This window comes from Hirundo rustica, chromosome 2 (assembly GCF_015227805.2).
Source record: "Hirundo rustica isolate bHirRus1 chromosome 2, bHirRus1.pri.v3, whole genome shotgun sequence".
NCBI lineage: Eukaryota > Metazoa > Chordata > Aves > Passeriformes > Hirundinidae > Hirundo > Hirundo rustica.
The window spans coordinates 23,065,900-23,078,989 of NC_053451.1; the positions used below are offsets into that span (position 1 = coordinate 23,065,900).

General features: G+C 54.2%; 1 protein-coding gene across 4 annotated transcripts in view; it reads left to right on the forward strand.

The window, feature by feature from the left end:
* BOC (BOC cell adhesion associated, oncogene regulated) overlaps positions 1–13,090 on the forward strand; it is a 53,962-nt gene that overhangs the window by 29,434 nt on the left and 11,438 nt on the right. For 2 of the 4 annotated variants that reach the window (XM_040056767.1, XM_040056769.1), the window contains exons 1-7: positions 1,020–1,077; positions 1,873–2,040; positions 2,392–2,670; positions 10,339–10,485; positions 10,780–10,923; positions 11,337–11,630; positions 12,443–12,715. In XM_040056767.1, the coding sequence (XP_039912701.1) occupies positions 1,956–2,040; positions 2,392–2,670; positions 10,339–10,485; positions 10,780–10,923; positions 11,337–11,630; positions 12,443–12,715 (1,222 nt within the window). In that variant the 5' untranslated portion in view covers positions 1,020–1,077; positions 1,873–1,955. Of the gene's footprint in view, positions 1–1,019; positions 1,078–1,872; positions 2,041–2,391; positions 2,671–10,338; positions 10,486–10,779; positions 10,924–11,336; positions 11,631–12,442; positions 12,716–13,090 lie in introns of those variants that run through there. The other 2 variants (XM_040056766.1, XM_040056768.1) reach the window with 1 other exon arrangement.

The window sequence follows — 13,090 nt, forward strand, 5'->3', positions numbered from 1 at the left end:
TGATGTGGCCTGCAGTAGCTGAAGTATGGCCTACCTGTTCTCTCTGGGTGCCTTCAGGATATGCCCAGTGTTTGAGCTCTCTCCATGCTCCTGGATGCCTGGAAGCCACATTGGGCCATGCCAAGCTTGACTTAATTTACTCTGCCTCTCAGCAGGGCTTTTCTTGGCTTCGCAGCCACTCTACCCATGACTGTAACTCCTGGAAAGAGCTGCCTGTGTAGAGCCTGCTGAGCCAGCCCCTGCACTGAACTCATGCTGGCCTGCAGAGGGCCATGTAAAGATGCTCTTTGTGGACTTTCCAAAACTCCAGCAGCGTGTTGCTTTACTTGGTGTTTCTTCCTTTTGGAGTCACCAGCTCAGAGGCTTTTCTTCTCTCTTCTCAACTTTGTATGGATGTCTTTTCCATGACTTCTCCTTCAAGCAGGGCACTGGGATGTGAGGGGAAAAGGGACAGCTTGTGAGGCTGTCAGAGGGACAGCCCAATTTGCAGAGAGGTGTTCAAGCCAGCCTGCTGGATTGTTGCTGTCACAATGTGGACCTCAGCATGGCTGGCCATGGACATTGTCCTGTGCTGCACTTTTGCACCTTTGCTGTCACCAGAAGCCAAGCAAAGTCATTTGCGAGTAGCTTGGTGATATTTCCCCAAATGCTGTGGTTTCCTTGCTAGCAGTAATCAGCCTTGCCTTGAACAACTCACCAAGCATCTCAAGGGGAGTATGTTCTAATCCTTACTTCAGGAGTTGGGAGGTTTAATTTTAGGGGTTATGCTTGAAGGGACTTGTGCCCACTTTTTGACTGAGATGGGTATGGAGAGCCCGTGCTCAAGCCGGGGGTGGCTCAAGCAGTGACCGTGGTGGAAGTAGGAAATACCATCCTGCAGAGTCAGGTGCTCCTGAGGGTGCTGGCTGTGGCTAATGAGCTGATTGCTGCAGGGGGTGCAGGCAGTATAATTGCTCTTTGGGCTGGCTGCCATGGCTGCTTTGAGTTTGGTCTTGGGCTGCTTCTCTGTAGATATGCCACAAGAGCAATTCTGCAGCGCCCTGAGACTTGCAGGTCACCTTAGTGCTGCAGCTGAGGGTAGCTCAAAATCCTATAGCTGCCTTATGGTGCCAATAGACGGAAATCTCCTCTTGACTTCAGGCTGTTGCCTTTGATTAAAGATGAATTCAGTCTGACATCTGAGGTGTCTCTTGGGGTAGCTACTGAGGTCTTTAATCCCCCTGACCTGGCTTGTCTGCTTTAGTGTTTGTTCATGGGTCTCCAAAGCAGCTGCTGCAGTGTGCAGCTCTGCACAACAACCTGGGTTGTGACAGGTTACATTTCTCTTTTTTGGGGGCTAGTCAATGCTTTCAAACATTAACCTGGTGGTTTGTATAGAGTTAAAATAGGTTGGTGTGTTTCAGGCAGAACAGTTAATCTGGAGTAGTTTCATAGGTTGAGTCTCAGTTAGAGTGGACTTGTACATTTACTTTAGTGTTCAAAATAGACTATATTCCAGACATAGCCAAGAATTGGCAGCAGCACTCAGTGGATATCTTCAGTGGTGCTTTGTTGGAAATGTCTGTGTTTTGCTCCTGAAAGTTGCCTGGTGTGCATCACTGTCATTCACTGTGCCAAGTATGAAATGGGGAAAGGGAGAGTGTGTCTGTGTGTGCATGTGTACTGAGGATGGGATGTCTTGGGAGACTCCCAGCCGTGCCTAGGGGGGAGGCTGGGGAAGAGAAATGCTTACATCAGCGTCTGTAGTCTCCTCAGGCCACTGGCTCGGCGAATCTGTGGCAGTTTAGGGATGTTGGTAGGGAAGCCAGGCGGGGCTGGAAAGCAGAGAGAAGCCCGGGGAGTTTCATCCATCGTGTCTCCTGTCATCCGCAGGAATCCGCTGCCGCAGATCCACTGCATCCCCTGAGGCAGCTTATGGGACCCTTCCCTGGGCGCCCCAGGGCACAGCGCATGGGATGGCAATGACACCTGGAAGGAAGAGGCCCATGTCCCCCATCCCTTGCCTCGTGCTTGCTGCTGCCAGCTGCTTTGCCAAACTGAGTGAGTGTCTTCTCCTACCCGTTCTGGTTTGCCTCCATGCTGTTTGGCATAGCCATGCCTCAAGGACAGAGGTTTCCCTGAGTAGCCTTGACCAAAGGTCTAGGTTCAAACCCTCCTCCAGAGGAGGAGAGTTGAGTTCCACGTTTGGAGTGGAACATTTCTCTCAGGCGGTGCCAAGAAGAAATGGGGTCGGTGTACATCTTTAAAAATTAGGGTGGGCGCGTGAGGAGTCAAGGGGATGGTGCAACACAAGGAGAGGCCGTGGGGAATGCAAAATGTACATTTTTCCTCTGTCCTTTCTATTGCTGAGTCTCACAGAGCCTTCTTATTCCCATTGTTCCCTCTATGCAGGTGAATCTCTGCAGGTCACAGTGCAACCTGCTTCTATTGTCCAAAAACTTGGGGGCCCAGTCAGCCTGGGGTGTGTGGTGGACCCGCCCCGAGTGAACCTGACCTGGAGACTGAACGGGAAGGAGCTGGCTGGATCCGACGAGGTGCTGGGTATCCACGTGGAGCGAGGGAAGCTCATCATCACGGCTCTCAACAACCGCACCGTGGGGCGATACCAGTGCATCGCTCGCGTGCCTGAAGGAGTCATTGCCAGTGTCCCTGCAGTGGTCACCTTAGCTAGTGAGTAGCTTCAGTTCTCTGACAGCCCCTGCTTTGCTTGGGCCATCACTTGTGCATCTTGAGACGCTCATCCCTTCTTGCTTGTCCGTGCCGGCATCGAGGGATGACTCCTTTGGCGTAGGCCCTTCTGTAGCGTTTTTGGTCGTGGACTGGCTGACGTGGTGTGGCCCAAGCTGTCCTCCTCCTGCGTGGTTGGCTGCAGACCTGTCCTGCAGGGAGAAGTCTTTGCAAGACAGGGAATATCTGTGTGTGTGGTTGGTTTCCTGACAGTCAGGCTGCCTCCTTTGGTTCCTGACTTATGGAGTTTATAATTAGTACCTGCTGGTGCTGATGGCCCAACTGCTGCTGGGGCTGCTGCAGGACTGCTGCCAGCACAGGCTCAGTGTGTGCTGAGTTTTACTGCCTTTCTGAGACACAACTCTGAGCGAGGGACTTTGCTTCTGTCCCTGAGCTTACGTGTTCCTCACTGCTGCCCTATGGCATTGGGAGACGTGTGTGTGGCCAGAGGTGTCTTAGGTGGGCAGTTTTTCTTACAAACACCTGGTTTTGGCCAGGTGTTGTGTGTATTTGGCCAGAAGGTGATGTGTTTGGATGCATCTGAGAAAGAGCAGTGGAGAGCCCCACCTTCTCAGAAATCCACACAGTGTCTGGGGGAGCAAGCATGTGCAGAGGAGGCTCCCATTGCCTTGCAGTGACAGTCCCTGAGCGTAGAAAGGGCTTCATCTTTCCCAGCAAAAGGGAGTTTGGGGCTAAGTCTTAGGAAAGTGAAGAAGTGAAGATGTTTGTGCAAAGTGGGGCCTGGCTTTGCTTTAAAGCCAAGAACTATTGGCTTGTCACTGATACATTAATCAGGAGTGAAATGTTTAGGCCAGGCTGGGTGGGAGGAGGAGGCCAGGGAAAGCAAGGAGAGAGTTGCTGAACTCTGAGGCAGGGTGGGAGGGGGTTGTCACGGGGCCGAATCTGTCGGGGGATTTGGCCTGAGCCCCATGCTGAGATTAAGTTTCGGAGAACGCATTCCAGAGCAGAAAGGGGGCTGTGTGTGCTGGTGGCCTGATAGAGAGGAGGAGAGGAGGGGAGAGGTGGATGGGATTACCAAGGGCATGGTTTGCATTTAGGAGAGTGGGGTGTGCACAGCTCCTCAGCCTGATCAGCTCCTGCTTAGCTGATCCCCTTTTCTTTATTTACTCGCACCCCAGCCCACCACCACCACCAGCTGTGTCTCCTGGAAAAGCATGTCTGACCTGACTGCTTTAGTGTGGCATCAGTGGTGGATGGGAGACAGGTCCTAAAGCACCAGAAGGCCCCCACCATGTCCTTCAGGACAAATCAAAGCTACTGAGTACTGCATCAGCCCTCCCCAGGAGCCAAATCACCTTTGCCTACTGGATTGCACCTGGGGATGTGCATGCAAAAGGGAAGGACTTGGCCATTGCTGTGGTCCCTGTCATGGCATATGCACTTCTGAGAGGAAGTCAGGAGCACCATTCAGTGGAGCTCACAAAACTGGAGCCAGAGGTTGGACAATCAAGCAGCTAATCCATTGTGGAAAACCCCTGTGCTGTGCTGTGCTGTGGTCCATGGGTCCCTCATCCTCAGGGGAGGGGGATGGATACAGAGGCTGTATCCCACACACCTGGATAGCCCTGGGTGATAAAGAGCACCCAGGTAGGGAATATTTAGCAGTCAGTGCAGAGAGATAGGGCATCCCAGTAAAGATGTGTGACTGGAGGTGTGGAAGGAAAACCTTCTGGAGAGGTTCAGATAACCAGTCTCATGCTCATGAGCTGGAGGCTGCTTACAACAGTGGCATTGCAGTGGTCTGAAAGAACAGGGAGCACCACGTGGTGGTGGGACTGAGTTTGAAAGCTGTGGTAGTAGGGGTGCCCTGGGTGGTTTCTCCTGCTCCAGACCTACTGTACAGGACCTTGCTCAGCTGAATCAGTGGTGACCATGGTGAGAGGAAAGCCCCTGGCAGGTCAGCATTGCAGTTGATACATCTCCTCCAGATAACCTTCAGGGCTGAAAGAAAACCCTCTGAAAATCTTAGTCCCATCCAAAAATTATTTTGGGGTGGCAGGGGGAAAGTGAAACTGGAATGTGTGAATGAAGGAGGGTGATAGAACTGCTTTCAAGGCTTAGGTTTATTTTGGAAGTGGACCTGGAGTCATTGGAAGAAGTGACTTGCTAGGTTCACTGTCTGACCAACTTTTAGGGTATTTCCTCTCCTTTCTTTCGGCCTTCTTTGAAGGAAACACTCTGGAGTGCCCCAGGCTGTGTGTGCCTGGTCCCCTGGGGCCTGCTGTGCTTTGCTGACAGTCAGCAGGCAGATAACCATCACAGCAGTGCTGGCAGCCAAAGCGTAGCCCTGGGACTGATACCTCCTTCTCTCATCCGCAGCACAGTGACTCCGAGGCCATCTCTCTTCCCCCTGGCTCAGAGAGCTGGTTGAAACTTGAATTTAATTTCTCCAGCAGAGATAAAATAGCTCTTGTATATCCAAGAGGGGGGGGGATTTGCAGAAGGAAGAGATTTCATAAAGTGACAAAGGGAGCAGCGCTTCAGGCATTTCTTGGGCACTTTTGAGTCCGGGTAGAGCTGAGCTGATGCGCCACACAACCTTGGCAGCCCATGGCATATCGGTGCAGGTCACTGCAGGTCACACCTGCTGATCACTGCTGGCCTGACCGTGGTGCACGAGATCAGCCCTGCAGGCCCCAGGGCAGCGCTGCAGTCTGGGACAGCTTGTATGGATAAAGCAGGAGTATTCCTGGTTTTCCAAGCCAGGCTTTAAACCTTCATATGAATGACGGCGGCAGAGAAGAGAGAGATGCTTTCTGTGCCTGATTCTGGGTAGCAAAGCTGCCATCCTGCCAGAAAGCCCTGCCCCAGCCCCGCTCCTGGTTGGAGGTGCTGTATGTGAAAGGCACAGCTGCAGTGGGCTCTGGTGGGGCCAAGTAATTCCACCAGGGCCTTGAAGATGGTGCTGAGGGCTGGTTCTGTAACAGCCAGAGGCTTGGAAGGTCGGGAGCTCTTCGTGGAGCTCACAGGGACAACTGAAGTGCAGGGCTGGAGCAGAGCTGATGAGCAGAGGTAGCGAGGGGTGTGTGGCCCCCAGCACTCGTCTGCGTGTGTAGAAAGTCAGTGTAGCAAGCACAGCGGCGAGCCTGACCTGGATAGGCATGACATTTGAAAACAAACCAGAAAAACAGATGAGGGCTGCAACTCCACCCGCTCCAGCGTCCCTGTGGCCGGGGCTGTGGGATTGCAGGTACCTGTGTCCCGGGAATGCTGTGGGCAAGGGAGGCTCGTTGCCCTGCTCCCTCCCTCGGTGCCCGGGTGAGGTCAGTCCTCGGCCTTGCGGCAGCACGTGTGGGAAGCTGGGCCCCAGCGTGGGGTGCCTGTGGGCAGTGACCCTGCACGGGGTCGGGCTGGGCATCCCCCAGGAATTTGCAGCTGCTTTCTGAAGACAGCCCCATTCATTTTCCTTCGCCAGGGCCTCTCCGCTGATACTCCCCAGAGGCAGTGGCAGGAGGGAGGGAGGAAGGGAAGGAAGGGGATGGCTGCCTGCTGGAAAAGCATCTGCAGAGCAGGCACGGGGGCTTTGGCCCCGGGGACAGGAGGTGTGAGGAGCGGAGAGAGGGAAAACACAGGTGGTGTTTTGTGAGCCAGCGGAGCTGTGGCATGAGGACTGTGAGATGGGCCCAGGGTGGTGGAGTGGGGCTGAGGCATCGGGGGGGAGATGTGCTGGGGGGGGGTGTGAGTAGGCAGGAGTCCGTGGGGCTGTGCCTCTGCCAGCAGGGTGGGAGGAACATGGTAGTGACAGCACCAGTGGCCAAGCTCCTGCGGTGCTGGCTGGATGGAGAGCGAGAGCCACAGCCCTAGGCTGCTCTCACAGCTGAGGGGGGAATGGTGGACAGTGCCTACCTCCAGACTGGAGGACCACATTCCTGCCTATTCGTCTTCTCAGGCTCCCTCTCTTCCCTCTTGCGCTCTGCCCTGTGGCAGGGAGAACTTTTACCTCGGAGAGCATCATTTTGTTTACTACTGCTTCTTCTCCGAGGTTATTTATGGTCTCCCATTCATTTCATCGGGTCTGCCTCGCTGCTTGGCCCCCAGCCCTGGGATTCAGCTGGTTTCCCTCCCCAGTGACAGCAGCACAGTTGGCTGCAGGGCTGACCCTCCCCGCACCCCGGTTCACCCATCGCGCCTCGGAGCTGGCTGCAGATGGACACAAGCAATGGAGCAGTGGCCTTTGGTTGCACTCCCTCCTAAACAAAAAAAAGGGAAGAAAAGGGGGGGAGATAAAAGCCCTCTTATCCTAGCATGGCTGGGATTGGCGGTGCTCAGTCTGTCTGTCTGCAGCACCTCCCGGACAATGGCTGGTAGATGAGGATTTGCTTCCCTGTGGTCAGGCGTGTCTTTTAAGGACAAGAACATGGGCTGGCATGCTGGGTGCTGCCATATGAGAAGGAAAACCCAGCCAGTGAGAGGGGATGTGGTTTCTCCCAGCTGCAGTGGTTGTTGGACTCTGGTGCAAATTGCATGTTAGGTGTGGGGCCTGGCTGCTGCTGGCTGGGCAGCTGAAGGGGCAAGTGCTGCATATCCCCCTGGCATGGATGCTCTCCTCTACCCCTCCCTGCTGGGGGGACGTGCATGGTCCCCCCACAACTCAGGGGCAGCTTGTTTGAACCCCCCAGGATGAAGCTGGTTGTCCCAGTTTGGCACTGAGCCCTCCGTTTTGCTGTGCTGGGGCCAAATGCAACAGGATGTGTGTGGGGGAGCTTGTCCCATGCACAGAGGGGGACAGGGGTGACCCTGACCACCCCTCAGTAGCTCTGGCGGACCCATAGGTGCTAAAGGATGGCTCTACATGCCCGTACCAGCGGCGAGTGGGGCGGTTGAGAGCGCCCGTGGCCAAAATCCACTGGCAGATAAACCAGTCTTGTTCTCTGCGGGGAAGCAGGAATTTAGGAGAGTAGTTTGGCAGGAAGCTCGTATACTTGGCATGTGAGAAAGCAGTTTGTCCCAGTTCTGCTGTTTTTCCCCTCTCCCCTGCCAGTTTCACTCTGCTTCTCCAAAGGCACCTGGTTCTTGCTGCCCCAGCCACCCCAGGATCTCTTTTCTTCTGTTCTTTCCTCCTCTGACCACAGTTTCACCCCTTGTCCCCCACTTCTGGGCTGAGGGGAAGCCAGGAAGAGCTGCAGGTCCTGCTCCCTGCTGTGGGGCTGCAGCACCCACGGCTGTGAGATGTGGGCTGAGACACCATCTGGGGGGCTGCGTGTGAGAGGTCACCCTGTCTGCCCAGCCCAGGGAGTGTCCTGGCACAGGGTCATCATTTTCCATCTTCAAGATGGCTCTGCCATGCCAGGTCCTTGGGTTTGCTCTTTTTCCAGGCTCTTAGGCCCCTTCTCTTCAGGGTATGTGTGCATGTACACGTGCTCGTGTAACTATGTGTGTGCAGATCCCTGCCAGCATTGCTGGAGCCTATGCTTTGGCTCCAAAATCTTAATTTGGCTACGATGAATCCAGACCACCAAGGCGCACATTAATTTTCCCGATGCTCGTTTATATTTTGTTGATCGGAGAAACATGCGCGATGTGGGCAGGCAGACACTGGGCTTTCGCCACTTCTCCACCTCTTTCCATTTCTGTGCCTCTCACTATTTTGTTCCTTGATCAAATATAAAAAGCAAAGAGGAGAAAATATCCATCATCCTTCCCCTCCCCAGCAGTAACTTTCATTGGAGGAGGAGCGTGAGGCGCTGCCAGCTTTTCACAAGTTAAGAGTTAACTTTCATCTGGCTTTAATATCCAGTGGAAACATGGCTCCCCTCCTCAGCTTGTCTTAAAGGATTAATCACATTTCTGAAGTTCAGCCGTATTCCTTCTTTTTTTATTATTTTTTTTTTTATTGAACAATGCCAAGACATTCCAGAAGTATTAAGCATGTTCACTGCAAATCATTTTTATGACATTGCAAAACCTCCCCTTTTCTTTTCAACCTCCTCCCCTCCCCTCAGATCTGGGCCCGGGACCGCTGGCTCCCCCAGCAGCCGCCCGACAGCCCCTCCGCACCGCGCTCGGGGAGGCTTTCTCGATGCCTTGCCAAGAGAGCTGGTTTTTATTTAAACTCCATAAAGGATCTTGCTTTAATCAGAAAGTCTGCTTGAGAAATTTCATGTCACTTTTCCATGACTGTGGGTGGGAGAAGCTTGGAGCCAGAGTTGTCTTTTGCTCTTGGAGCGTTGCTGCATTTCCCAGAGAACAAACCCCACACTTTTCTGCTGGCTGGGGCTGCCAAGGGAGGCTGCCTGCTGCTCACCACCAGCCCTCCTGCCGCCCCCCAGCTCCCCAAACTGCCCGAGGTCACGGGTGCCACGTCCTGGGATGGGTTTCTAGGGGCGAGGGAGCTGTCGACAGCACGTGGCCGTGCCGTGGCTGCAGATGCAATACACTGCCTTAGAATGGGGTTTTGCAAAGGAAAGTTTGGTCTCGTCCAGATTTAGTAGCATGCCATTAGGACATCTGTTAGCCCTGGGTCCTGGGAAGAGGCACCAACCTGAGCCTTGATGTGACAGCGTGACCTGTCACCTGTGACAATGACCAACTGCGGGATGTGGCGTTTTCATTTAGTTTTTTTTAGTGGTCGCCTGGGCTGGTGTACAGCATTGCAAAAATGCACACGAGGGACTTTTTTCCTGGCACAAAACCTCCTCCCTCACAGCACAGGCTGTCTGAGGCAAACGTCAAGCTTGCAGTGCCTCGGCAAGAATTGCCATCGTGCCCAGAGAGAATGGAAGCCTGTTTTCTCTCTGGGAAGTTTGGAGGGGCCAGGTTGGCATGCTCCCCTGCCCTGCAGTCCTCTCCTGCTTTAAAAAAAAACAGGGAAAAGAAAACAAAAAGTCAGGTACCCCTTCCTCTTAGTTCCTGTGCTTCCAGTCCTGCTGCCCACATCAGCCCAGCCAGGGTGGGAGCTCCTATCACAGCCTGGGCAGAGGGCTGGGCAGAGGGACGTGGTGGGACAGGGTTTTCACAGCTGCCTTAGGGAAGGAGCAGCCGTGCCACGTAGAGGAGGAGCTGGTTTGCCTTGCAAGTGCCTGTTTTTTTAACTGGAGCTTGGGCACACGTGAGGCATCGTGGTTAACCAACTTTCAGCTGCGAGATATTTGATGGGAGCAAGAGTGCCCAGAGCAGAGACGCCGATTTCTCAGGTGTGGGAGGAGCTCAGGGGGCATCACACACTTCCTCCCACCTGGCATCCTTGAAGCAGGCTGGGCTCCCTGTGTTATGACTAGAAAGTCAGCTTCTCAGTAGCAGGACAGCAGCAGTGTGTGAAATAGCAGGCAGCAGAAGGACCATTTTTGGCTGCCCTTCAGTGTTGCAGTAAGTTGGCTTATTTTTTACTCTCAGGCCAGGATTTTTCACACCCAGTTTCCCAGCCCTGGAGCAGGCGGGTTCTCCAGAAGCTGTGTTTTAAGTTACTCATTTTGTAGGGAAAAGGAGGAAAAAAAAAAAACCCAACTGTGAAAACAAGCCAGTTTCCCTAGCTGCTGGGGTCAGAGCGGTCTTCTGCCGGCACCACAATGAAACAGCCCCGAGTCCATGGGGACAGGATGAGCTGAGATGTTCAGCCAGCCACTGAGATGCCTTGTCCTTTGCTCTCTGCAGATCTCAAAGATTTCAAGTTTGACGGCCAGCATGTGATCGAGGTGGACGAAGGGAACACAGCTGTGATTGCCTGTGACCTGCCCGAAAGTCACCCCAAGGCTCAGGTCCGCTACAGCGTGAAGCAGGAGTGGCTGGAGGCCTCCCGAGGTGAGTGCACAGGGGTCTGGCCCAACAGGTTCCGTCACAGCACCCTTGGTTTCGCCCTTCCGTACCGGCAGTCGCTGTCTCTACCTGCTGCCTCCCTGTCCCTTTGCCACCTGTCCGAGCACAAGTTAGTTTAGGGTCCCTGGCATGGTCTCCCTGAGGTCCATGCTTCCTGGGACAGCGTGGTTTTTTCTTTCCCCCTGGTCCACCTTTTCTTCAGGGCAGTGCATGTCTTCCAGGAGGCTGGACAGGAGCGTATCTTGTGACCATGTGGCACTTTCTCTTCTCTCTCTACAGACAATTATCTTATTATGCCTTCTGGGAACCTTCAGATCGTTAATGCTAGCCAGGAGGATGAGGGGACTTACAAATGTGCTGCCTACAACCCTGTGACACAGGAGGTGAAAACTTCAGTCTCCAGCGAGAGGCTCCGTGTGAGACGTAAGCCATTCTCCCTTCACTGCACATCTCCAGCTCTGGGGGCACTGAGCAGTGCTGTCGCAACTGGTTTTCTGTGTGAACCATTATCAGTTGCTGAGAAAACTCTTTTCCAGCAGCAGAAGGCCCCAAGGTCTGCTCCTGGAGTATGTGTGCGCAGCCTTGGGATTGCCGTGCTTCCTTAGGATTTGTTCTTCGTGGTGGGCGGGCAAAGGCCCTTAGCCCTTTGGCAAGGTGGCTTTGCTGCGTGCACAGAACCCTTAGAGAATGTTCCTCTTGTCCTGCATTGCCGTTTGCCTGCCCCAGCACAGGAAAACAGTGCTCTACCGCTATCCCTACCTGCCCACTGCACAGGGTGCTCTCCCACCGGCCACCTTCCTTCCCACGCACCTCCTCCCTCTGTCTCTCCTCGCCAGGCTCCACAGCGGAGGCGGCCCGGATAATCTACCCTCCTGAGGCTCAGACCATCATTGTCACCAAGGGCCAGAGCCTCATTCTGGAGTGCGTGGCCAGCGGGATCCCCCCGCCGCGGGTCACCTGGGCCAAGGATGGCTCCGGCGTCTCCGCCTACAACAAGACGCGCTTCCTGCTCAGCAACCTCCTGATCGACCCCACGAGCGAGGAGGACTCGGGCACCTACAGCTGCACGGCTGACAACGGCGTTGGGGATGCCGGGGCTGCGTTCATCTTCTACAACGTGCAGGTGTTTGGTGAGTGCTGCTGTAGCCTTTGTTTCGGGAGGGGCTCGGACATCTCGTCGTCTTCTAGGGGAAGATACCAGCACTGAAGCACTCTTCCCCTCCCTGGACAAACCACAATGTAATGGAAAGTCCTGCTTGTGGTTCTAATTTCCAGGAGACCAGACTAATTCTTTCTTGAGGGTAGTAGTTCCTCCTTCTTGGCTGCCACCATGGGCTGGAGATGATGGATCCTCCCTTCCTCTGCAGAAGCTCTTCTCCTGTCATTTGTGGCACTGCTTTTGTTCTAATACTTTCTAGTGAAAGCCTGGTTGCTTTTTAGACACATTTAATATAGGCATAAGGAAGACATTGGAGTGTCTTGGCTTTGTTCTATTTTGCAGGGAAGCTCTCTCTGGAGTAGAAAATGTAAGGGATACTGCACTTTAGCTATTTCTACCACACATGCTTCTCATTCTCACAATTTTTAGGGAGGCTAAGCCCATGTTTTATGGATTGCATTTCATCAGGTACTGATGTGTTTTCGTGGCACGAGCACAATCTTTGTAGAGTAGCATTTCAGATCAGAAAAATGGGACTTGTAGATGTCTGATGTGAGAGGGCAGATGGCCTTGGGCTACCTCCCTTTCTCAGTTTATGTGGATGCTGAAGGGGAGGGGTGTTCAAGCAGACCCATGTGGGCGCCCACAAAGGGAGTGGGACTTCAGGGTAGGAAAGGATCCATCACTGCTCTCATCCCTGCCAGAGGGGAAAGCGCAAAGCCGTGACCGTGCCGTGCCCCCAGCCAAGCGACGCTCAGCGGTCCGTGTTTTTTCCTCGCACAGAACCCCCGGAGGTGACCATGGAGCTGTCCCAGCAGATCATTCCCTGGGGCCAGAGCGCCAAGTTCACGTGCAAGGTGCGAGGGAACCCGCAGCCGTCGGTGATGTGGCTGCGCAACGCGGTGCCGCTGTCGGGCAGCCAGCGGCTGCGGCTGTCGCGCCGGGCGCTGCGGCTGCTCAGCGTGGGGCCCGAGGACGAGGGCATCTACCAGTGCATGGCCGAGAACGAGGTGGGCAGTGCCCAAGCCATGGTGCAGCTGAGGACGGCCCGCCCGGGTAAGCCCCTCTCTCCAAAGTGTGGCCATTCAGTCACAGCCTAACACACAAGACAAGGACAGGGGAAGCGGGGGAAGGAATTCGGTGTGCTGCCCGTGCTTCCTATTTAACCTGTGCTGCAGGCACTGTTCTGCCTGAGGTCTCTGTATCTCCCTGTGGGAACACATGACACCGGTTTTGCTTCTAAGGGCAGGGCCATGTGTGCACATTTGGCAATTTCTACACAAGAGACACGAGACATCTGGGTGTAGTGCCTCACCCCACGGCTTAGCTCTGCCTCTGAACTAGCACTGAGCAAGAGCTTAAAAACTGAATTCACCTGGGGTAAGAGAGGTACCACCTGAATTCTTGGACTCTGTTGAACTTACACAGGGT